Source organism: Gopherus flavomarginatus, chromosome 15, assembly GCF_025201925.1.
Source record: "Gopherus flavomarginatus isolate rGopFla2 chromosome 15, rGopFla2.mat.asm, whole genome shotgun sequence".
In the NCBI taxonomy this organism is placed as follows: domain Eukaryota; kingdom Metazoa; phylum Chordata; order Testudines; family Testudinidae; genus Gopherus; species Gopherus flavomarginatus.
In genome coordinates this window covers 28,095,356-28,120,781 of record NC_066631.1, presented here as the reverse complement: position 1 = coordinate 28,120,781, position 25,426 = coordinate 28,095,356, and the positions used below count along the sequence as shown (strand labels likewise).

The 25,426-nt window shown below is 53.8% G+C and overlaps 1 protein-coding gene across 4 annotated transcripts in view; it reads right to left on the bottom strand.

Annotated features, from left to right (window-relative positions):
- Positions 1 to 933: 933 nt before the first annotated feature.
- SH2B3 (SH2B adaptor protein 3) overlaps positions 934 to 25,426 on the bottom strand; it is a 100,090-nt gene continuing 75,597 nt past the window's right edge. For 3 of the 4 annotated variants that reach the window (XM_050924337.1, XM_050924336.1, XM_050924338.1), the window contains exons 3-8: positions 20,131 to 20,232; positions 17,982 to 18,073; positions 12,787 to 12,881; positions 11,062 to 11,276; positions 10,101 to 10,272; positions 5,456 to 5,990 (exon numbers count right to left, since the gene is read on the bottom strand). In XM_050924337.1, the coding sequence (XP_050780294.1) occupies positions 5,686 to 5,990; positions 10,101 to 10,272; positions 11,062 to 11,276; positions 12,787 to 12,881; positions 17,982 to 18,073; positions 20,131 to 20,232 (981 nt within the window). In that variant the 3' untranslated portion in view covers positions 5,456 to 5,685. Of the gene's footprint in view, positions 4,639 to 5,455; positions 5,991 to 10,100; positions 10,273 to 11,061; positions 11,277 to 12,786; positions 12,882 to 17,981; positions 18,074 to 20,130; positions 20,233 to 25,426 lie in introns of those variants that run through there. The other variant, XM_050924339.1, reaches the window with a different exon arrangement.

The following is a 25,426-nucleotide window of genomic DNA, read 5'->3' as shown; positions in this document are numbered from 1 at the left end:
TCGAGCTTATACAGAGCTCTTCAGGTCTGGGCAATTTACCTGCAGTATCACAGCTAAATACAAGATGAAACAGATTGTTTAGCATAAGTAGTTAACGTAGCTTGGTCCTGCTTTGAGCAGGGGGTTGGACTAGATGATCTCCTGAGGTCCCTTCCAACCATAATAATCTATGATTTCAAGGGACCATTCAAGGCGATGGGGCCCCTCCACTTATAAGGAAGAAAGGAAGGGAGAGGAAGTAGCTTAATGGGTTACAGATTGTTGTAATAAGCCATAAATCCAGTGTCTCTTTTCAGTCCATGATTTTTAGTGTCTAGCAAAGATATGAATTTAAGCTCCCAGGCTCATCTTTAGAAAGTGTTGTGCAGGTTTCCTTTGAGGAGGAAGACTGAAAGGTCAGATACAGAGTGATCGTTTTGTCAAAAGTGTTACCCTACCGGTGATGTGATGATTTTGTCTTTTATCATTTTCCTGTGTGAGTTCATTCAAGAGTACAATGATTGTTTGTTTGGTTTCAGCCACATAGTTGTTGTTGGGGCATTTAGTGCACTGGATGAGATATGCTCAAAAGCTTGTCTCTAGAGACCTGCAAATTTGCGGATATCCATTTGATATCTGCCGCTATCTGTAGACCGTGTTGGCGGATCGGATGCAGATACGAATGTTGTATCCATGCATGGCTCTCCTTGTCTGGCTCACCAACAGAAGTTGGTTCTATTAAAAAAAAAAAAAAAAAAAAAGACCTCACCCACCTTGGCGCTCTCATATCCAGGGACCAATAGGGCTACACCACCACCATACATTCATGTAACTTTCATTTCTAAAAGTGGGGAGGGAGGACTTTTGTACTCTAGCAGCTATTAGTCCAATATCTGGCAAGTCAGTGAGAGCTTCTGGGAAAAATTAGGCTAAAAGTATTAATATAAGAACAAACAGATTCTAAAAACAATTTATTTGAGCTGATTTGTACATTATAGCAAAATTGCATTATTCAAGAATAAGTTACTTGTACAGTACATACAGAAACAATACATAGAAAATCTACTATACAAGAATTCTGTTGATGAAAAGTAGAGCTTTGAAATAAATGCACTTGATTCCAACAAAACCCTTGTTGGCCTTAATTTGCCTATGGGATAAAAAGGCAGTGAACGATAGAATGCAATCGCAACTCTTACGCTGTGGGCATGTGCTGGCTAAGATAACATCCTGTTCTCATACAACAAGTTTGTACGTTGAAATATGGAATATTGTACTCAAACTTGTCAGTCAAGACTGAAAGGCCTTATATGCATAGTAAAGTAAAACCACATCGGCTCTAAACTGACAGTTTTCTGTGGTCCAAGGAATATCAACAGTCAGTCAATATTGCATCACAGTGGCACAGACTAGGCTGCTTTAATTCTTTGATGATGTTGGCTTTGATGCTTCCTCTGCTGACCTGGACCTGGACCTTTTCCTCAAAGCTTCACTGTGGAACGCAGCCTTGAAGCAGAAGGATCAATAAGGTTGCTGTCGGTGTTTTAGGTACCCTGTTCTTACACGCTGGGTTAGCCTTTCCCTGTGGGGTTAGCCCATTCAGTGACCTAGACCAGAATGGTACTTCCATATTGATAACACAAACTTCTCTTGCATGGCCTGTCTACCAGGAGGACATTCAAGAGTCGCCCGTAGGCAGTGCCCGTTTGTCAGCAAATAGCAAGTAAGGCTCTCCATACGAAGAAGAGGGTGTAGAGTTGGGGGTGGGAGGGCTGTTTCTGTTTTGGCACAGCCAGTAGGCTCTATCACAGTTACCTGCTAAACCAGGCTTCTGCCTGGCAATAGGCTGCGCTGGCTGAGGCACTGCATACTGTTACATCTTCACTGTGGAGCACAGCCCTAACGCTGCTATGAAAAAAGCAACGTTTCACTAGCCCAGCCACCTGTTATTTCTGTGGAAGACCAGAAATGCTGGACTCCTTTACGGTGCCAGCCCTTAGAGAAGCTGTTTTCAATCAGTCGGCCTCAGAGGTAAGACTTTGGAAACAATCATATTTAATTTTGTGTGCCCCTTCTCCGGACCCTGAGACTCTGGTAGGGGCTGAGAACCTAGGTCAAAGCAGGCAGCTTGCTGGCAGTGTTCCCCGGTATCTGGTAGTTCCAGGGGAGAAGGCAACTGCTCAGCTGCTAAGGTGAAACATGCAAAAGTTCAGTGTCACCCTTTGCCTTTCCATCCTGCTAAGGCTGTGACTACTGAAAGCAACTGTCTTGAGAACGCTTCATAAATGCAGCTAATTCCTTGGCCTACAAGATGTTGTTAATGTGCTTTTAAATATAAAAAAATCTTATAATAAAAGTCAACGTTGAAACATGCCACACACCTTCACTAGTTACTTGGCAAAAAGATCTTAGAGAAGTCCATAAAATTACTTCGAAGTCGTGTATGTTGCAAGGGCTTAACATTTTGTCCCCAGGTTTCTACTAGAGCATTGTGTGTACTGTGTGAGTTATGAAATAGTTTCCCTTCCTCTTCTGTATGACCAGGACTAAGTCAGACTTTGAAATGCATCACAAGCCAACTACCTTTTAGCAAGGATGGAATTCTGAGAAGTTTGGCTTCCCACGACCTGGGAAAATAGATTAAAGAACTGACCCTGCAATTATTGTATAATTGGTTTTAGGACCCCAACACCAAAGTGAGGGGGAGATGAGAGGCTCTGTTGGAGCAACACAGGGAAGGACTGGAAGAATATTTGCCCAGTTAGGGAAAGTAGACCTTTGGCTGGAGAAGGAAAGGAATGAGATGGGTCAAACACTGCTGGGGAAGGCTGGAGGTGGTGAACAGTCAGTCTGTTGTTTGTTAGCGTTCGGTGTACAATTCTTCAGATTCCATACACAATCCCCTTCAGCAGTGAACTGGAGTGGTCTGCCAGCCTTTCAGTCTGGATTATCAAGCTTCTTCCTAGCTTTGGCTAACTTGACAGTGAAATTCTAGAAGGAAACATCTGCAATTTGGTGAATAATCAAACAACTTTCCAACTAGGTACCAGGAGAAGGAACTTACAGTCACGTGCTTGGATTTGTTTGCACAGGAGCACTGAATGAATGACAATGAACTTGGTGTATATTGTATTAAATAAGAAAAACAAGTTCCATTTAGTCCAGAAAGAAGGCCCTAGCAATTCAACATAATTCCAAATGTGTGTGTGTTTGGTTGCTGGCACTTAAACAATAAGACAGGCCAAAAATCTCAACCCAGAAGCAGCCTGGGTGCTTTGTTTACCCACAGGCATGAGAGCTGTGATGAGCATTCCGCCTTCACACCCCGTTCTGTCACAGCCACTCCTGCCTTGCTCTGATCATGGAATGAATACTTTGAGCATGCCTGCCAAAAGTGCAGGTTGGTCAGTGGGACATGTTGATGGCTTTGGAGCAAGGTTTAGCCTATAAAACAAGCACCTCCTAAGGGTTGCAGAGAGAAGTAGCCATCTTCCACATTGTTCTTCTATTTAGTGCTTGAACCTCGTTTTTTTTTTTTTAAAGTCCAAGGGGCAGATCCTTGGCTGGTGGCGTGTCAGAGCTCCGCTGAAGTCACCCGGGGGCAATGGACAATTTACTCCAACTGAGAAGCTACCCTATGGGCTTATAAGTGGACTCAAGTTTGTCAGAGATGGAGGGGAGTGAATTGTTCGGCAGAAACAATCCTGTGGATAGCTCTGCTTACTGAGTGTAAAGGAGCCCCAGTATACTATAGCCTATCACTTTGGGCCTGAGAAATACCTTGCCTCGGAGACGTCCTAGGACAAGGGAACAGAGATTGATGGAAGCTTCAGCAGCTTCTTTTGCAAAGCTGGGATGAAGCTGAGATTGTCTTGGTTTTCCTGTCCCTTGCAATCTGCTTGTGCCTTAGAAATGTGTTTGGTGAGGATAAGGGCACTGGCCACTTGAATTCCGTTCATAAAAAATAGAGATGGCAGAATTCCAGTTTCTGGTGGTGCAGAAATCTTGGTCCCATTTATGTATATAGAACTTAATTCTATGGCCAGAATTTAAGGGCCTTTCCATGAAGGGAGACACTGACTTGACAAAGTGCTGTCAAAAGTGACCTAGAGGGAACAGCATCTTTTGCGAACTTCCAGTAATTGTAAGACACGTACTGGGTGTACAAAATTCAGACATCAGAGGGGCTTTTTAAGTTGAATGTCTCTATGCTTTTTTAAGCGTTGCTCCCTTAAGCCACATTCCAGAGAGTCTCTTCTACCACAGAGCCCCTTCTGGTGTGGCTCAACTCTGGCGTAACTGAAGTGCTTTACCTTGAAAAGAGGTTGGGTCTAGTGACAATTTTAGGGGTTAGTGAAATTACCTATTTATTGCTTGTGAATCTATAAATCTTAACTCCTAACATACAGCTCTGCACAGACCTGTCTCTCAGTAAAGAAGCACAAAGGCAAATATGTCACATCTCCTCCTGTAACTGTAATTCTAACTGAGGAAATGCCAAAGTCTAACCCTAGTCACAATAAGGTACAAGAAGAAAGGGGGTCATTAGTGCATCCCCCTTTTGGGTAACTTTGTTCCACCAAAGGGGTTCATGTTGCTTCTCCATAAATAGCAAAAGCGCTGTCAAAAACCCAACAGTCAAAGTGATTTTCCTGAGACCTACAGGCAAGGGGAATATTGAGGAGAAAAGGTTACACCCAATCTGGCTGGAAAACCATGACACTCATGCAAATAGAACTCCCCTAGCTTTACTTAACAAAATATGATCTAGTATTTGAAGAGTTGTTTTTTTTAAATGCAAGCAACAGTGGCTGGTTATCAACACCACTCCTGCTTTGAAGAACCAACCTGCAGTAACATATTTGGAAAAAAACTTTTGCTGAACTCTAGACTTGTGCCTAAATTTCCACAGCAGAAAGGAAGTTTTACGCCAAGGCTATGACAAGATGTCAGTCTTCTCTTTTGTCCTCTGATCAGTTACATTAAGCCTACATTAATAGGAGGAAGTTAGTGTTCACTTTTTAATCGTGACTAACAGATTAAGCATTTCCTTTGCCCATGGCTGCAGCCGTGGCTTCAACGGCTCCACTGTTCGTTTTGTTTTTTTAAATGCTAACGTGCTTTAAGTTAAAGCCTGTACTCTCCATATCCAAAAGTAATGAATGAACTCTTAGGTTAGCGATAAGGCTACTGCTCTGTTAGAAATATGGAACTATGACTTATGCAATTGCAGCACATTCCTTGGCCATCACGAAGTGACTTTTCTTTGCTTATGCACAGCCCAGATCAGTAACTTGTCACAAACTTCAAATCCATTTTTGTCCAATTATGTGGATGTAATGGAACCTTCTGGTTTCTTTTCTGGGCTCTGTCCATGTCAAAAAGGGCAGCGAAGACCAAAAGCACCTGTGACAGAGACTAAGTGAGATATTAGCCTAAAGGGCAGAGAGCCTGGCATGTTAACAGGAATGAGGTGTAAACAGTCATAAGAAAGCTTTAATATGTAAAACAGGCCCTTTAACAGGCCTAATAGAGGGATCACACCCATAGTGGAGTGAACAATTTATATATCTTACCCCCTCCCTTACCAAAAACAATAAATCCCAAATTACATTCTTTTCATAGGCTTCCCAAAATCTATAGCAGAAGTTCTCTAACAGGGCTCCAAGCCAAAGTGCGTGGTTTCCACCCCTCCCCCACATCGTGTCAGAGTGGTGTGTATTGATTGTCAATAGCCCGAATGTGGCCCCTGCCAGGGGAATCCAGCTCGTAGTCAGAGTCCCGCTGTCGGCTGGAGCGCGTGACGGCCACATCGTTGTCTCGGAGGCTGTTGGCCAGTTCTTCAGGAGAGGGCACCAGGTGGAAAATCTGTTCTGGCTGAGAACTGTGGTGAATGTTGTCTGTCATGTCTAGCCAGGGACAGCTGGAGGGACTGAGGGGGGTAAGGTTGAGTTCGGAGCTCCAATTAGGGACGGAGAATGGGAGCAAGATGGTGTTGCTTGAGCCCAAACCTACAGGGAGAAATCCAAGCATTAGATAACTGGCCAAGGTATGGGCAGGATCCTAAGAGAAACCCAAGCCCTGTTGGCTTAAGACCCACAGCTGAGGAAACTTACCCTTCTGTGTCCTTCCTAAGCACCTAGCCCTTGATCCTGCATGTACCCTGGCCAGTTATCTAATGCCGTGGGGGGCGTGTCAGAGGGAGTGATGGCACTAGAGAAGGTGTATGGTTATCCTGTCCACACTCTCTGGCTGACTCTCCCTGTTCATGGCAGCTCCTACTTCCCCCCGTTGGCCAAGGAAGCAGCAGGGGTCTGGAACAGAGAGCTGCTCTATACTAAAGAGCTGGCTGCAGAGGCAGAGCAGCCTTCAAACTGGCTCTACTTGGAAAGGTTGGGTAAACCTCTCCTTGGTGCAATGTACAGATGGAGGGGTGCCTCCCCCTAAGGTGTCCGTGCCACCAAAAGCATCCGGGGCTGCTCCTGCTCAGCCCATGCTGGTTGGCAGAGGCATTCAAGCTGCAGCCTACAGCTCCAAAGCCTGGAGGTGGCGCTGCTGCGCTCCACCTCTGGTGACCTGTTCCATGCAAAGGAGTTTGTCCGACTCCTAGAACAGCCTGTTCTGAATCAGATCTCCATGAGCCGGCCATGGGAAACAGGCTGAGCCGCCCCTGTGGTCAGTGGTTAGAGCAGCTTCTCTTTTAGAAAGAGGAAACATACACAGGGTGACTTTCAAGCTTTTTCTATCTGTAGAGGCGCTTCCTGCTCTGAATACAGGCTCCCAGGCCTTGCTGCACCTGTCTGCCCCAAGGAGCCAGTGCGATCACTCAGCTAATGAGTGCTGCTGCCATTCACTCCTGCTGAATGCAGGAGGGAACTGGGCTTATTTAGTCTGCTCTCAAATCCCCCCTCACTCTTCTCTTCTGCAGCCTTCAACTGACTGAAGGTGGTTTCCAATGAGGATGGAGCTCGGCTGTTCTCAGTGGTGGCAGATGACAGATCAAGGAGTAATGGTCTCAAGCTGCAGTGGGGGAGGTTTAGGTTGGATATTAGGAAAAGCTTTTTCAGGAGGAGGGTGGTGAAGCACTGGAATGGGTTACCTAGGGAGGTGGTGGAACCTCCATCCTTAGAGGCTTTTAAGGCCCAACTTGACAAAGCCCTGGCTGGGATGATTTAGTTAGGGTTGGGCCTGAGGTCTCTTCCAACCCTCATCTTCTATGAGTCTCCCTCCTCTTGCTACCCACTCAGTGACCAGCTACCGGCACCAGCTCTAGGAATGCAGTGGCAGCTTTGCTCATGTTTGACGGCAGAGCCCATAGCTACCAAAGGGAGGGAGTGAACTCTTCAGGGCAGAGCTCCCTCTAGGAACCTAGGACCTACGATTTTCAGCAGGCCTCTTGGTGCCTGGCCCATACTCCTCCCCTTATTGCTTGAGGCCTGAATTACCTCCTGCTTCAGTTCTGTTCTATCTACTCTTTCCCTGCAAATTTGTATTCACTTTGCCAGAGCTAGAGCCTCCAGCATCTGAAAGGTCTGTGCTCATCTAAGTTGGCTTCACACCACAGCATGGTTAAAGAGCACAGTGGTTAATTGTTCTCCATGTCCACTGAAGACAGAACAAGAGGTAACTGGCTTAGACACGAGGAAAAACTTTCTACGGATAAAGCTCATTAAGTAGTGGAGCAGGGTACCAGGGTGACGGTGGGATTTACATCACTGCAGGCTTTTGTGGGAGAAAAACTTAGTTCTCACCTTTTGTTGGGTGCAGCAAAGGCAGATACTTTATTATTTTAAGCAATTGCATAGAGGGAGAGTGTGTGCTAGGACACAGGGTTTTCCCCTCCTGGCAGGTCTTTCTACAGGTAAACAATTACAGGAAGCATTTATGCTTTTTGTTACATATAATAATAAGCAACAGCTGCATTTGGTTTATATCTAGGCCATTTTAATATCTTATTTTTCTCACTTCTATTTAGACACTAGTCTGCATTTCACCTTATTGACACAAGGTTGCAACACCTTCTCACACAGTGTTTTTTTCCACTCCCCTTACCTAATCCTTGCTTTTGCAAACCTCGTGTTATTAGGATTATAGCTAGCCTAATTCTTGCTAACAGAGGTAACTGTTTACATTCAAATCCCTGTCAGTTCTTGCTCTACTTCCACCTTTCTAAGAACAGGCTGGACAAACACCTGTCTGGGATGGTCTAGGGTTACTTGGTCCTGCCTCAGCCCAGGGGGCTGGACTCCATGATCCCTTCCAGCCCATTTCTGTGATTCTCGGGGTCAGCTAGGCCCTTAAGATTTCAGCCACACTGTGTTACCTGACCATGGTTTTAAAATGTACAGAAAGAGGAGGCGAGTTCAGGACACAACGCTAAACTAAGCTTAGCTTCTCCCCCTTTCCTTCCATGGCAGTGTGCAGTTCTGCTTCCCACCCTCCCCTACCCCCGTCATCTGACTCTCCAACGCTTGATCATAAGGCAACTGAATGAAAGTGCCAGGGGCTCTTTGGAGATTTGTTCTATCCAATCGAAAACCATTCGAGCAGGAACATGCCTCTCTAACCACTTGGGGGTCACAAGGCAGCACTCCAGGCTCGGTCAGGACCACAGTCTACCCACCTCCACTGAACCTCCAGGAGGAAGTTAGCTAGAGCTCCCCCCTTTGGACTGCACTCAGTGGGACTCTTAAAATCACAGCTACTGGGCTGCCGCACCTGCACTAGGGCAGTGTAACCCCACTAACGTAACGGCCCGGGGGCTGCGTTGCCACTGCACAAAGCTGGGCAAGCAGAGCGAGTTGGCCTGGGGCCCGCTGCGGGCGGCCCGGAGAGGCAGACCATTAACCGCATTTCCTCCATAAACCTAGTGCAGAAGCAGTGCTGAAGTTTAAATAACCTGACATGTAATTAGTCTAGAGTGACCCCTGCAAAGCAATTGAAGTGTGGAACTGAAAGGTTCTGCACCTCCTCTAAAGGCCACCTCACCCCTTTCAAAGGGGGAGGGGAGGGAGTGGTAAAAGCATCTTTCACAAGCTGCTTTAAGTCAGGCGAGGGCAGAAGCAGCCAGCAGAGCCAGACGCTGCACCTGGAACCTGAGGCTCCTACATTCAAGCCTGTGCTGAACGAACTGCAGAGTCCAGTGGGGTAACACCCACTGCAGCAGGAGGCCAGATGGCTGCTTGAGGAATCCTGCTGGCCTGGCCTGGCCACATGTCGCACCAGAGGTGTGAGGGGAGACTGGGTGGTTGGCACAGATTTTTGCTCTTAGGACAAAGAGGAAAAGCACTGCTGATACACACTAGGCTGGGAAACTAAAGGGTTGACATAGAGGCGCCTGTAAATGGAGGCTCTATCATTGACACTTGGGATAAAAAATACCTGGTGTTATCAGCTCTCTCCTCATTCGACGGCAAGGTGTGAGCTCCTGCCAGAATCGCTCCCCTCCTGGGTAAGCGTGTCCAGCACAGTGCACAGATGACAGCAGCAAGGAGCGTGGTGTTGCTAGGCAGTGGCACCAGCTGCTGAGCGCTGGGGGAAAGGGAGGGGAGTGGCAGGATAGGCCTGTGGGCTAATTTAGTTTAGCCAACAGGCCCACAGCCCTGGCCCAAGGGGCCAGGATCCACCTTTGACGCCTGCGAGCCATCCACTGGGCACCCGGCTGCCGGCTTTGCTGAGGCACTGAGGTAGTGGCGGGAGGGGGGGGTCAGCCTGATCATTATGGGCCATGTTGAACGCTAACCCTGTGGTATTAGTGTGGCCACAGCCTCAGATGGGCTCCAGCAGCTACTCTAGGCTGGGCTTGGGATTAATTCAATAATTAATTAAGCCACAGTCTAATGCTTTGGCTCAATTAACAGACCGGATGGTCCGAGCAGCATTGGCTGGTTGGAAGATGGGTGAGGCCAGCCGGCCCCAGGGGCGTGCAGAGAGGAGAGGCTGGCAGCTTCTCAGAGCAGGGGGTGCAGCAGCTGCCCCAGGAGCGCCTGCCAATTGCAGCCATGCCTGGAGCCAGGGATGGGGTCGGTGGGGGGCAGCTGCTCTCCAGTGGGGCAATGGGGGGGGAGAGACAAACTTCCCCCTCTGGGACATGCACACGCAGCCCCCCTACCCCCTCATACCTTGGGGCGATGGGATGACCACCACGTAGCTGGAGAGCTTGACGTTGCAGGCCGCGCCGCACTCCAGAGGGATGGGGCACTGCTGGAAGTGATGCAGCATGTCCAGGATGGAGGGGAAGCGCAGGTGCTGCACCCGGCACTGCCCCCGCTCGGTCAGCGAGAGCCGCAGGTGCTGCGAGGGAGACGGGCGCGTTACAAAGCTGCTGGCTCAGCTGGGAGGGGGGAGTGGCAGCGAGCTGGGGCCAGAGGCTGGTGGCTGGGCACGGGCAGCAGAATTGAGCCCCATCTGTGTCACCGGGAGCAGGTCCTTTGAGCCAAACACAACCGGTTTGCAAAGCCGGAGTTTACTTTCCTCGGCAGAGGCGGGTTCTTTCCTTCCCTCACCCCAAGAGTCGGACCAGCCTGGCCTTGGTCAGGTTACGTCCTGTGCTGGGAGGGGTGGGACTGTCTCCTGCCATGAGGGGATGGCAGGGCAGGGGCGGGAGCAGCCATGTTTCCCCAGGGGCTCTGAGCCAGCCGCTAGTGGGGAAGGCTTCTGCAGGCAGGCCTATGGCTGTTCAGAGCCTTCTGCGAGGGACATAGGCCTCCAAAGGCCAAACATTGGAGCTCAGGAGAGACCTGAAAATTGCCCTGCCTCTGGGTCTTGGCTCTCAACCCTCAGAGCATAGGCCGGGTTGTTGGAGTCAGACACCCTCAGGGTAGAACAGCCCAAAGACACACGGGAGCCTCGACCCAGGGCGCGTTAGAAACAAGGCTGCCCAAATACCACTGCTGGTGCTCTCCGGAGGAACGCTGGCTCAGCAGGGAGAGGGGGCTGGGCCGGGGGGTTCGGGCCCCTCTCTGAATGGCAGCGGTCTGCATGGGGAGGGCTCAGGTGTCCATCGAGTCGGCCAGAGAGAGGAAACCCTGAGCAGAAAAGCAGGGCTGGCGCCTCTCGCACCTCCTCCCGCACAGGCCCTACCTTCGCTCTTCCTTGGAAATTGAAGGTGAGGACGTATTCGCCCCTGCGGGTTTCGCTCTGTCGAACAAGGAAAACCCCGTGGCCTTCCAGCCCCCGCAGCTGCACAAGTTGGGCGGCTTTGACACGCGAAATGGGGCCGTGGAACCAGGGGTAGGACGAGAGAAACTGGTCGGTTTTCTGGCAGGACGGCTCTGGCTGCCCACAGTGCATAGCGCCTGGGGAGGAAGAAGAGCATTAGAAGCACGGCCGTGGGGACAGGCCCGGCGGGAACAACACTGCCACCCCATAGGCCAAACTCTGAGCAGGGCTGAGGGGCTCTGGGAAAGCTGAAGTCTTGGCTACAGCCCAAGTGGGCCCAGCTGTGCCATTCCCTGGCAGGCTGCCCACCCCCACCCACCCTGTGGGACCAGCGCCTTCAAATCCCCACTCAGCAGGGCAGGGCAGGGCAGGGCAGGGCTCCTACTTTGTTGCTCTCTGGAAAGCACCTGGCACAGCTTGGGCAGGACTTGGAGCCAATAAACCATCCTGAGCCGGTCAAACAGCAAAAGCCCAACTGGTGACAATGAGAACAGGAGCAGCCCTGAACACATGGATCTGGCTGGCCCTAGGCCCGCCCGACGCCTCGTCCCCCTCGCCACACCCCTGCTTAGCTGCTGTCTCACATCATTACTGTGCGTCATGTGCCTTAGTGAGAGAAGCTGGTTTCCCCCCCACTCCCCCAACATGCCGTGTGACGGGCTCCCCCAGCACCCTGCATGGTTTAGCTTTGAGTCAGTCACTGGCCACTTCTGCTTTATCCAGAGCCTGATTTACGCCAGGTCCTTCGCCTTGCGGTACCGGCATTCGGCAACAGCACAGAGGGAGCTGTGTGACACTGAAACGCAGTGTTCAAACGATCAATAAAACCCTTGTTTCCTGTCAACTCAACCTGAGACCCAGGCAACCCTAGTTCCTCTTTCCAGGAAACACAGGCACCAGCCTGACGTTTCAGAGTTGGAGCAGGAGAGAATCTCAAGCTCTCCCTCCGCTCACCCTCCAGCTCCCAAAGCAGCTGCCACCAGTTCCAGAATGGTTCTGGGGGCCATGGTTCATATTTAATCTCTTGGCTGGAAAGAAGGCAAAAGCAGGGTGCTAATCGGCCCCTCCCGCCTCAGCCTCCCACTGGCACGGTGCTGTGAATCAGCTTTGTGTGTCAGCGCCTGATAAGTAGTTTCTTGGCAGAGGATTGGGAGCACATGTCTTGCAGGGACAGGTGACCAGAGCGGGAAACTCTCAGAATCCTGCTCTGCAGGGGCCCAAGGGTGCTTAGCTCCCTCCCAGATCCAGGGGAGTTTAAGGGTGTTGAGTCCTTCGCAGGATCAAGCCCCCAATTAGCAGTTCTACCTTCCCCAGAAGCTGTGTAATTCTCTAGGCTAGTGCTCCAGCTGCTGCCCCGGGCTGGTTGTTCCTCATTCGCTCTCCAACCAGAGACCCTGGCTAGTTTCCTGGGGCTCCTTGCTGGGCTTCAGCATCAGCTCTCTCAGGTAGGAGCCACCTCCGCCCCGACCCACTGGAGACACTCCCTGGGTGACTGGCACTAGACACCCCTGCAAGTGGTGCCCCCTGGAGCCGCTCACGCCAGCAGTGAGGTATGGCTGGGAGCCCCAGGACTGCTGCAGGCTGGTAAAGGTCTGTCTGCTCCGTTAGCCCTTAGCCATCAGGGACTCTCCCATGCAGGGCACTCACCTTGCGTAAGGGAGTCAGTGCTGCCAGTGGCAGGGCTGGATGTCACAGTGTCAGAGTGCTGGCCTGACAGCAGCTCTACATCGGCTCCCCCGGACCTGCCAGGAAGACACAGGAAGGATGTCACAGCTTCCGCCACTGAACCCAGGTGGAGAACAGGCTGCTCCGCTCGGCAAAGCACCAGGGCAAACAAGAGAAACACAGCTCCTTTTGTGCAAACGTGCCAGGCAGAGAGACTGCCTGGACGCAAACGTGACAGCTCAGCTGCTGCCCAGAATTCAGGGCTCGTGAGGATACTAAATGCTGGGAAATTCCAAGTGTTTTTATGAATTAAAAAAAAAAAAATTCGAGGGAAAAAAGTTTCTAAACACTGCGGGGCTGCAGCACCATGGGGTCCTACTGCAGACGCATTCCCAGAGCCATCCTGAGCAACACTCCCAACTGGCTGCAGGGCCTGGGCCATCAGCCAGCCTGCCGAAAGGAAACACACAGCAGCGCTGGGGAAAACCCAGCGAAGCGCTGCAACCCCCCTGCTAGAGTCGCAGGCCTCACTAGTAACACAGGAGGGAGAGCGAGAGATGTGTGATTTTAATCTCTCTCTCTCTCTCTCTCACACACACACCCGCTCCCCCCCCCCCCAAATGACAGAAATGTCCTCTGACCATGCGCAGGTCGCAGCCCCGCCTGCTGCCTCAGTTTCCCCATCTGTCTCCACCTGTGTGAAGTGCCTTCAGGTGGTAGATGGGGATGCTCAGGGGAGGAGAGAAAGGACAGAGTTGGAGGTGGGGGTCTGCCTGGCCAACCAGGGACGAGTATACTGCTGGCCTGCATAACTGGAGAAATAAAGTGCTGAGCTCCTTGGGGCTAACGAGACTCGGCTGCCAGCCCTGGAGCTGCCCAGGGGTCGACTCAGTGCACTGGAGCAGCCTGGGAGGCACCCTTGGCTTGCAGCAGATGCTGTATTCAGCCCCCACCCCCTCCCTGAGTTTGAGGTAGGGGCAAGTTTCCCTGCTTCAGAGTGGGCCTCAGCTCCCCCCTTGGGTACAGGTGCACCGTCCCTGCCCCTGAACAGCCTGTGAGCTCTCGGGACAGGGCTGAGGTTGAGTACTCAACACGATGGGGCCCGGCTCCTCTGGGCACAGCTGCGATGCAAACAGGAACCAGAGGAAAAGGACACATGCTGCCCTGGAAATGCATCAAGTATCCCCAAAATACACAGGGGCAGGGAGAAGATCTCAGGACCCCTGGAATGGTGCTGTGCCCTCTAAGAACTATTGGAGCTGACCCCTGCCCAGATCCCACCATAGGGAGTGGTTACAGCCCTCCCCCCCCCCACTTCCACATAGGTACCATCCCCACGTGCAGCAGACTGCACAGCACCCCCCAGCCCCTCTCTCCCCAGCCCAGACAGCCCTAGCAGCAGATGGCACTGGGACAGGTGCAGACTTCTACCCAGCAGGGCTCTGCACCAAGATCTGTGAGTCCCAATGTCCCCAGCCTGCCAGAGGCTGCGAGGCCAGCCCGAGTGCACTGAGTCTCTGTGCAGCTACTGCTACACGGGGCTGATGCTCCCTGTGCAGCCAGGACCCAGGTTCTGACAAGTGCTAGTCCCTAGCGGGGGGATTCAGGGCCAAGGGCTGAAGCAATCCATGGGGCCTCAGTAGGGCTGGAGTCAAACCAAGGCACGCTGGGTTCCCAGAGGCCGGGCTGGAAGCAGGCCCTAAGTCAGGGGTTGGCAATCTGCAGCACCAAGCCGATTTTTAATGGCACGCTGCTGCCTGCTGGGGTCCCGGCCCCACTCAGCCCCCCCACCCATCGCTATCTCCTGTGGGGGCAGGAGGCAGACGGTTGGTCTTGCCAGCAGCCAAGCTCCCCACTCCCCAACTTCTTCCCCAAGCATGGTGCTTTCCTGCCCCTGATCAGCTGATCGTCCTTGCAAGGGGTGGGGGGGGGGAGCGGAGCCACAGCTTGCTTGCTGCTCCGCAGAGGAGGCAGAGAAGAGATGGAGATGGGCCCCTGGGTGGAATCGGGGCATATCCCTTCCAGCCCCCTGCTGTGAGAACCCTAGCCCTCTGCCCTGACCCCTGAACCCCCCCACACCCAGTCCTCTGCCCTGACCCCTGCACCCCCCCACACACCCAGCCCTCTGCCCTGACCCCTGAACCCCGCCACATACCCAGCCCCTCCATACCCCGTGCCCTAACTCTTGCACCTTCCCACATCCCCACCCCCATCCCGAGCACCAAATGGGAGCTCCTGCACCACCACCCCCCACACACTCCCATCTGCACCCTCGGTCTGGGGTCCCAGCTGTCAGCCCCACTCAGCCCGCTGCCGATCTGGGGTCCCGGCTGCCGGCCCCTTGCCAGCCAGGGTCCCGCAGGACCCCCTCAGCCCGCTGCCGAACTAGGTGAACGGAACCCCAGACCGGCAGCAGGCTGAGCGGGCCGGCGGCATAGGATTTGCATTTTAATTTAATTTTAAATGACGCTTCTTAAACATTTTGAAAACCTTGTTTACTTTCCATATGACAATAGTTTAGTTATATAATACAGACTTACAGAGAGAGAGAGAGACCGTCTCAAAAACGTTAAAATGTATTACCGGCACGCGAACCCTTACGCTGAAGTGAGTAAGTGAAGACTCAGCACACCACTTCTGACAGGTTGCCGACCCCTGCCCTAAGTCATGGGAACAAGGAGCACAGCAGGGACGGGGGAAGCAGAGCGCTCCGTAAATCACAACAGGGCTCGGCCCTGGCACGCCACAGGGTATTTCAATAACAGGAAGCGCCTTGCTCGCAGGACTGGGCGATAGCCGGGCCAGCCGGGGCTTCCGGTGCTTTCTCCCCAGGGAGCGGCACTACCACCTCGCTGTGCCAACCCAGTGCCCCTCAGAGCCAGGCCCCCCCGTCTCTCCTGGCCTTCCAAGCAGGGATTTGGGAATCACGCCAGCCGGCCCCTCCCGGGAGCTTTGGGAACACAGGCTGGCAGCTCCCCAACACGAGCCAGGGAACCACAGTCCCAGAGCTCGAGGCCCAGAAAGAGGCAGAGACCAAGCTCACGGAGCGCAGCAGCACAACCCAGGCTTCGGGGCTCCCCGCCACGCTCTGCTGAGTCCTTCCATCTCGCTCAGGGCTAGGGCCCAATTACTCCCCAGTATGGTTCCCCAGCCCAGGTGACTCACACCAGGGATGTGTCTCACCCAGCATGGCTGGGCTGGCTCACCACTAGCCCAAGGGAGCCCGGCAGAGCCCAATTCCCAGGCAGTGGGTGGGCAGGGGGTCAGGACGGGGGGAAGACCGCGCCCCCGCCCTCAATCCACAGCAAGGCCCAGGCTCGTGGGACCCACAGGGCCGAGCTCGGCCTGGGAAATCGCCAGCCACACATGCAGAGCAGGCCCTGGCAGCCTGAGCGGTGAGTGTGTCCATGGGGGGAGCAGAGCCACGTGCCCGTGGGAGGAGGAGCCTAGGAGGGGAGATGGTGCTCGGGGGCTCCTGGGAGGCGGGACAGAAGAGCAGCCCAGCTGGGAGATGTGATGTTCAGGGCAGCAGCTTGTGTTGACTGAGCCCTGCTTGCAGGGCTCCAGCTCACCAGCCCTTCACCTCCTTCCCCAGAAGCACCCACAGCGCATCCCCCACACCCTGATTTGCAGAGTGCACCGGGCGGCACAGGCTGGTGGCAGCTGGCACAGGGGCCAGCCCTCCACCCAGGGAAGGGAGCCACTTGCTCTGCCCTCCCCTCGCTGCCATCCCAGCAGCAGCGTGCCGGGGGTGAGTAATCCCAGTCCCCAGCCAGCCCGGCTCCTGGCAGGTGTTCAGAATATCTGGCTCTGGCCACTTGTTAGGAGGCCTGGCTGCCAGGAAAGGCTTGGCTGGCACTTGGGGGAATCCCCACGCACCCGAGGGCAGGCTCCGAGCCACAGTGGCAGAGGAGTCTCCAGGGACAGGGGCGTTTCCGTTTGCAATGCAGACCGTCCAGGGGATCCTCAGCTGGCAGGAGGGGCTTCCTTCAGCCCCTCAAGTGCTCCCCCAGCCCGCTGTGGACCTGGGCAAGCTCCTTTAATGACACTAACTCTGTGACAGGCGTTTACGGTGGCACTGGCTGGCTGTATTTCCATATTAGTGCCCGAGCCGGGCAGCTCTGCCAAGTGTGCCAAAGTCCCAGTCTCTGTCACCAGCGGGGGCTTCGCGTCAGGGTGACGGATCCCGAGGACCCCACCCTCCACGGGCATTGACCCCGTGAGCAAGTTCCCCCTCCCTATTGTGTTGGATTTGAAATCCGACATTTTCAGCACAGAGAGGGGAGGGCGCAAGTGGCCCAGGGAAAAGCCTGGGCAGGTCTCCCAGGGAGCCGCATGGCACTGGGCTAGTCTCACCTGCCCCCACCGGCTGCAGGAGGCTGGAGAAGCCAGGCCAGCCACTCTGCATCCTCGTAAAGGGCTTTGGACTGTGGCTTCTAGCACCTGTGTCTTGATGCAGCCTCTTCCTAGAGCCAAGTTCTGGGCACATGGAGCCCTGGGGCCTAGCAAAACTGTGGGCAGACTGGCCTGGAGGGGCTCACTCACCCAGCTCGGCCTTGCCAGCTGCAGGCCCTGCCAGTGACTCCCCTGCAGCCCTCGCTCAGGGTGTCTGGAAATCCCGGCCCAGAGACTCCCCTTCTCACCGGGCCCACGCATGGCTACAGCAATGGGACAGCTCCATCTTGGGATTCCCAGAGCACAGCTCTGCCCGGACCAATGCAGGGCCTCAGCCCCTTCCCTTCCCTTGGCCTCCAATGGGAGCCAGAGGCCCAGAGCACCCAGCAGGGCTGGGCCCTACATGGGCAATGTTTTCAGGAGCTCAGCTGACCTGCCCTGTGCATTTGAAGGGCTCAAAGCCGCCCAGCCACCGAGAGGCAGAGAGTCAAAAGGTCTGTGTCCTGAGGCCCGTGGACGGGAGGTGGAGTTTGGACAGGGGGAGCAGGAGGAGGGTAACAAGGGGCAGCTCCTCCACCATCTGGCCTGGACATCCCTTCAGCTCTGCGTGGGGAACGTGTGCACAGGCGATGCCCACTGGAGTCTCAGGCAGGGGCCCAGCCCCCAGGGAGGCAATCGCACCCATCGAGTGTAAAGTGTCAAGAGCCAACTGTTCCCAGTGTCACATGAACTAGGGGTCAACCAAAGCAAGTGCTCAAGCAACTGGCCCTAGCGCTCCTTACCCTCGGGTCACACATTCCTTGATTTCGGCTGTCCAGGAACTCAGCTGCTGCTCGTCCCCAGCCTCGAATACAATGTCTGTGCAGTTATTCACCTAGACAGGAGAGAAGGCAAGTATTGGACGGACGCCTCATGGCACGAAATCACAGCTACCCTGTCCCACCCGGGTCTCCACGGCCCACCCCACAGGAGCGGGGATTTCCGCCTGGGTCCTGAGAATCAGCTACAGTATCACTTCCTTCACAGCCTCTCCCACCAGCCCCTGGGAGTTCCCTCTCTGTTCTTCCCTCTGGCTCTCTGCTTCCCTGCCCCACTCTCCCTCCCACCCCAGCTGGGCAGCCATCTCCAGGGGAAATGATTCATAGCCTCTGCAGCGGAAAAGAAGGGGAGGAAGGAAACTCTTGTGGGGAAGGCACTGGCTCCAGGGTGGGGAGATCTGGGCCACTTACTTCCTAGAGGAACTTGGCCACTTATGGCCTCACATTCCACCTGCCCTTCACTGGGCCCCCATGGCTGGGTGGCACAAGTGACTGTGGTCAGAATGCTGTGCCTGCAGTCAGGGAACTGAAGAGTAAATCCCACACCATGGCCCCTGGAGCCAGCGGTTCTCAAACTGCACTGGCCCCCAGAGTCTTGGCTAGCTCTGCGACTTGTACCCAATTGCTTTTGTGGGCATGGGCCAGGACGTTGCCAGCCCCTGGAGGGAGAGGGAGAGGACTGCTCGGGGAGAAGGAGGCCAGGCAGCAGAGCGGCACCAGAAGCTAGCAGATGGGAGGGGGAGACGTGTGCTTCACACAGGGAAACCTCAGCACAAACGAGCCAGAAGCCAGTGTGGCAGTCACACCTCTGGGAGCCTTGGTCCCCAGTCTAAGGATGAGAAACCTCTAGCAGAAGAACAGGGGCAACTAGGAGCGATGGCTGCTTCACCAGGTGCCCACAGCAGCATGGGCACAGCTTAGGGGCCCCGCACATGCGCCTAAAGGAGCGGATACATGTGACAGGCTGTTCTCCCAGCTTTGGGATAGGCAGCAGGCAGAGAAGGGGACGACAGTCTGGGGAGGGGCTGGTGCCAGCTCGGTCGTCCCCACTTGGGGAAGGAACGGACAAGCGCTGCTATGAAGAATCTGGTCACTGCAGCATCTATAGAGCAGCAGTGGGGGCGCGCACCAAGGAGGGGGTGACAGATGACAAACCGGCTCCTGGGAGCCCCCAGCCCAGATGCTGCCAATGACACAGGTAGCATTTACCATCCTTCTGCTAGTCTCCAGGGGGCCAGATCCCCCCGCAGCTCAGTGAATTATCCACACAAGGAAATACCCTGCATCTAACCAGCGTGACTGCGAGCTGAGAGAAAGCTACCAGGGAAGGCAGCAGCCTGAAGGGAACACCCAGCCCAAGCCAGCAGCGCCCACTCCCCCGCAAGCAGAAGAGGAACTGAAATCTGGCATCAGAGCTCCAGCAAACACGTGCTGCGAAGGGAGAAGGAAACCCCAGAGCCTGTGATGTGTCCTGAGGCAGCTGCTGAGTCGGTGCAAGGAGGCTGCTTGCCCAGACAGAAGGCGTCTGGCTCTGCTCCACCTGCACACTCGGACTGCAGGCCCCGGGGCTGTTTGAGCAGCAGCTCCAGCACCCATTGGAACATGCCGAGGCTGCGCCTGCAGGGAGAGCCACAGAGAACCACGCTCGCTGTCCTGTACACGCCCCAGAGCTGTCTCTAGGGACAGGGCCTCTGGGCTCCCCAACCCTAACTCAGGAGCCTCTGCTGGGCCCCTTGGTACTGGCAGGAAGAGAGCTGGGGATGCGGCAAGGCTCTGGCAGAGGGCTCCGCTGTATGACGAGCAGGAGGCACTGGCTGGCGCAGCATGGGCGTCAGCCCTGTAAAGTGCCCTTGCTGCCCCAACGGCTGGTAACTGCTGGCCTGTTTGAACTCGGATCACTGACAGGGGCAGAGAACGAGACACAGATTGAGGTCACGTGTTGGGCCGGCCCTGGACTTTCACAGAGCGTTCGCTCTCTGCTGCAGGACTCTGTCCGGGGCTCAGAGCCAGGCAGTAGATCTCTCTGGCCCCCATCCCAGGGGTCACTGCCTGTAGAACCCTACGGTCAGTCCTCGCAGGCCTTCCGTAAGGGCAGGGGAGATGCAGGCCCTACCTTGAGTACAAAGGTGTTCATGTTGTCTGGCATCTCGAGGCGGGTACATCTCCGGATCTCTTGGACGGCGGAGCAAGTCGTGAGCAGCTTGGGTTTGGAGCACTGGAGAGAGAAAGAGAGATCACTGAGCACGCAGAACCAGAACCCTGGCACCCGGAATGACACAGAGCCCACCCGGAGACTCTTAAGGCTGGGCCTCATCCTTTGTGATGCTGAGCACCCTCAGCTCCCACCGCCCGGCATGGGAACAGAGGGTGCCCACATGTGGCAAGAGGTGCGCTACAGGGAAAGCACCAAGACCTGCTCCTAATGGGAGGTGGGAGTGGGGGGGAAATCAGACTTCAGCTCCCTTCTGACCTGACTGAATTGCTACTAGCAACCTTGTGGTGAAAGGCTCTGGGTCCTGCTTCCTGTCTCCAGGGGCATCCAGCATATCACCCAGCAAAGACATACGTTGCGTGCCAAGATAGTAATATTCTACGGAGGAAGGTTAAACTAGTGAACAGTTCTCATCTGCTCTGCAGCACTGCATCTTGGCTGCTGTTCGTGACCCCTGCTGGAGCCCATTTTGGCTTCAGTTACATAAGACAAACTTCAGAACAACTTCTGAGGCAGCCCCTGGCATTGCATTTTAACCTCTACTGTCCAGATCTGCAGAAACACAAACCAGTCCTTTGTGCTTAAGCAAATAACTGGCACAAGCTACCAAAACAAGGCAGAGGTTCTGCAAGGAATCACAATCAATGTTTTGCACAACATCTGGCCCTGGCACCCTCCTCTCAGACACGCGGCGCAGTCAGCTTCCTTGCAACCTCCTAATGGGATAAAAACAACAGACACCAGCCTGAAGGCAGCTGATCTCTAACACACGAGCTGTGCTCTTGCTCCTAAGCTTGCAAATCTGGGCTCCTTGCTTTACCCAGAGAAGAGCTTCAGAGCCTCATTGTTTACCCCCTTTCAGGATCGAAATGTGCAAGCAATTGCTTTTTAATCAACAACAACTATGGGAAAGTACTGCAAAAGTAAACTACATTTCTGCATAATCTGGTTCCCAGATGCAGGCTAAGTTTCCTCCCACAAGTCAGGGCTGCCAAGTTGCATGGCCCTGCTGCCATACGTTTTCTAGGCCTCCTAACCTTTCATCTTCGTCGTTCTTGGAGAACTAAACGATCAGCCTGATTTTCAAATCCCTATTTATAGGCCAGACTGCACAGAGCGCAAGTGGAAAAGGCACCAACATTTCCAGGGCTGTTCCCAATTAGGCCTTTTGTTGCAGCCTGAAACATTGCAGTTTTGATGCTGCAAATCAGGACCCAGTACTCAGCCAGCATGAAAGGTTCGCATGCCTCCTGGTACCCCCGGGCAGGATTCTGCAAACAGCTATCAAAAACAGAAATTCTCCGTGGCGGGACTTCAGTGGAGTTACAGCAGGGGAACGCTGGGCCTGTGGACTTGAAAATCTGACATGGGATGCAGCTCTTTAAGTTTAAAAGGCATGATCAAGATTTTCCAAAGTGGCTAGTGATGTGGGATGCCCAATTAGACACACCTTAAAGGGGCCTGGTTTTCCAGGCATGGATGATCAGTGTTACAAGCGTGCTCTTGGTCTGAGTACATGTAAAGACATGTAACAGGTAAGGTGCCAGTAGAAAATACACAGTGTCACATGGGTTTGCTACAATGAGAATGTCGTGCCCTGCAAATGGCTCCCTCTGAGCAGCTCTTCCCATCAGCTCTAAAGATGGGGTTGGATGCACCCGGAAGCCCCTTTAAGGTTCTGGGGTTGGGCACCCAAACTCAGTAACCCCTTTGTAAAATCTTGGCCCGTGTGTTTTTCAATCCCTCACCCCCCGTTTTGTTATCCAATTGACTAATACACAGGAGAGGATTAGAACTCCATGAATCCTAAACAGCGAGTTTACTTTTCACTGTGCTTGCTGTTTGTTTAAACCCAGATCTGGCCCCAGAAAAACAGACGGGAGAAGAACTCGGGCCTTCCACTTAGCACAACGAGAACATTGAGCCAGTTCCTAGCTGGCCAGAATTCCCACCACCAGCATCAGCGGCACATCCTCACATTTTCCTATTCCCGGACATCTAACGAGAAAGCGCCCGAGTCCGATCTATCCTGGCAGCCTTGGATACATTCCTGACTCTTGCGTGGGCTGCTGCGCTGGCCTCTAACTGAAACATCTGTTCGATGACCCTGAAAATCCCTGAAGGTGTAAAAAGGATCACAGGAACTGCTGCTAGGCTGGGCTGCTCAGCTGTGGTTTAAAAGAACCAGCACTTCTTCCCTTTCCCCGGGACAAATCTCCCTTAGCCCCAGGCTCTGGACACCCTTTCAATCCTAGTTATACCTATAGGGTTTATGGCCCGCTCCAGGGAGGGGAATTCCACCCTCTGAAAGCTACGCAGAGTGCACAGGACTTGTTTAAATAGGCAGAGTAAGCTGGTGGAAGGAGCCAGTCGACCTGACTTCAGTAAAAGGGCAGAGACCCAGACAGCCCTGTTGCAGGAACATCATTGGTCAACCCTTAGAAAAGGGAGGGACCAAAAGGAACGAGGCCAATCAGTCAGGTGGGGTAAATCAAACGGGGTAAGAAACGGGAAGCGCCAGTCTGTTGGAACCCTGGGATGGTGGGTGGTCCCCCAAAGGAACAAAAGGCCTGCCCCCGCTGATGAGGGAGAGCCAAGGGGGTCTCTATAGAGCAGGTACAGTCTGGGCAATGGTAGGGCAAACATTCCCCACCCTTTCCCACCATCATCTGCTCTGTTCCAGCCTTTGCTTCCAGCAAGGGGGCCAGTTAATACTAACTTGGCAAGTGGTTTCTATGCTGTGGACACCCATCCACGAAAAACCCTCATGCTTCATGGCATGAGCCAGCCCCTGTGAGGGGTCAGGAAGGAACTTACTCTAGGGGCAGGTCACTCCATAGATGGCAGCTAGGGGGGTTTCTTGCACCTTCCTCTGAAGCAGCCTTGTCAGACAGAGGACCTGGATGACGGCTGAAGGCGCAGTGCTGTGATCCAGTTGTATTAACATCAGTAGGACTAGTCACAGGGCAGGAACCTGGATGCTCTCTCTGGAGCAGGAAGAAACAGACTCAAGGGGAAAAACCCAGCGGGGATCAATCCATTTGTCAGAACCACATGGCTTTTCAGATGGGCCTGTATGTGTGAAAACACTAGCACTGTTATTACTTCGTCTTGAAACTAATGAGCCATTTTGAAATCCAAGTGAGCAAAGCTAGTTAAGGAAGGAAACCGAGGCAGTGACACCCCTTTATATTTTTACCAGAAACCCTTCGCTTCTGGGAGCAGTTACCAGCCTCAGCCAATGACCTGGGCTTTTCCACCGGGATCTGAGTTAACATCTTTGGTTGAGATGAGCTGCATGATTCATTGGTGTCCAACAGAGCAGCAAGGAAGTAATCCCTGCAAAGCTGCTAACAGATGGTGCCTTCGTGACCAGCGCAGAAAGTGTCCCTATGCCAGATTGTCCAGCCCTTGAGAATCAGGACAACTAATCACCCCAAAGACTGGCCAGCTCCACGCAGAGAGAAGTCACCAGGCAATTCTCTGGAACTACTCCCTACAAAGCCAGTCAGGACTCTGGGGGAGCCTCCTCTCTGAGCAGACTGTCTCCAGAGAAAGAAGTTCACACAGCTTCAACCTTCCTGGGCCTGACCTCTGACCATTCAGCATCCCCTTCCCACACCGTGCACTTCCCACAGTGAGTCCACCCAGGCGGGGTCCTGGGGAAGCCAGAGGGCCCTGCACTCTCAACTCCGCAGTCAGACGTGACTCTCAGCCAGCCAGTAAAACAGAAGGTTTATTAGATGACAGGAACAAAGTCCTAAACAGAGCATGTAGGTACAGAGAAAAGGACCCCTAAGTCATGTCCATTTTGGGGCCAGGGAGGCCAGAGCCCCGGAGGTCAGGGGCCAGGAGGTCACCTGATCTCTTTGTTCTCCAACACCTTCAGTCGACACCTCTGCAGAAGAGGGGCCCAGGCCATCGGTTGCCAAGAGACAGGGTGTTGGCCATTCTCTGTGCAGACACCATCACACTAGCTCTCTAGGGCTCTGTAACAATCACACCCCCTTATCCCACCACCTAGATACTTAAGAACTGCATGGGGGAAACTGAAGCACCCACACAGTATTCAGAGAAAACTGTAAGACCATTCCCACTTCATCACACTGTGTCAATGGGGTATTTGGTGAAGGGAAAACATGTTGAACAAGTGCAATTATAAATGAACAGTGGCAAAGCTGGCTTGGTTCAGCGTCTGCGAAACCCTCACTCAGATGAAACACAGAGATTCAGTCTGAGGCCCTGAACTTGGAGCAGGTTGGCACTGTGGTCTCAAACCAAGGGAGTGGGGAATTATGCCCATCAGTTTCACCTACAGATTGCTCAGCCAGCCTCATCCAAGCGCTGAGGAAGTGGCCACTGAACGCCACCCGCGCGGAGCTCACTGCCACGAGAATGAGGCGCAGGGGCAAAACCTGCCCCGTTCGAGGGTTTGGGTGTGGGGGGAGAGGGTGGGGGAAATTTTGCAGGGTAGTTCCCTGGTGGCTTGGACTGAGCCGGCTTTAGCCCGAGCAGTAAACTGTGCCTAGGTCTGAGAGACACTGAACTCAGCATCCGACTGATCACTGCCCTACCCCATCCGCCCAGCTCCAAGGCCACTGTTCTCCCAGCCAGTTCTCCAGGGGCACGGCCCCAGGCAGGAAAAGCTCCTCTCCTACCTGGCACTGCCAGAGCATCCCAGGGATGTGGCTGGCCTGACGGAGTCACTGAGCAACGTCCTAGAGCGTGCCCACTATTACCATGCTGGGACAGGACACACACAGGAGGCCATGCTGACGAGAGGCCCTAAACTGGCCATTTCCCGCCCGTCACAGTCCCACACCCAGCTCAGCAACAAGGCAGAGATAATAGGTGCACTTTGAGCTACGGCCCACAGGTCACCAGCGTTCATGGGCCAGATTCACCTGGGCTTGATATGGTGCATTCCACTGGCATCACCAGAGCGGCTCTGGATTTACACCCGTGTGACTGAGGGCATAATCTGCCCCTGGGTGTCTCAGTCAGCCCACAAGAGTGACCTACCGAGCTGACGGCGATGGGCCGCTGCTCACCCCGAACACCGCGCTGAGAGCAGCCCACGAGAACATCCCGAAGGCAGGCCACAGGTGGAGGAGACAGGTGGCCATGGAGCCAGCTGGGCCTCACTAGGGAGAGGAAGTCAGTGCTTTGAATAGCACCCAAAGCAGCTGGGACGATT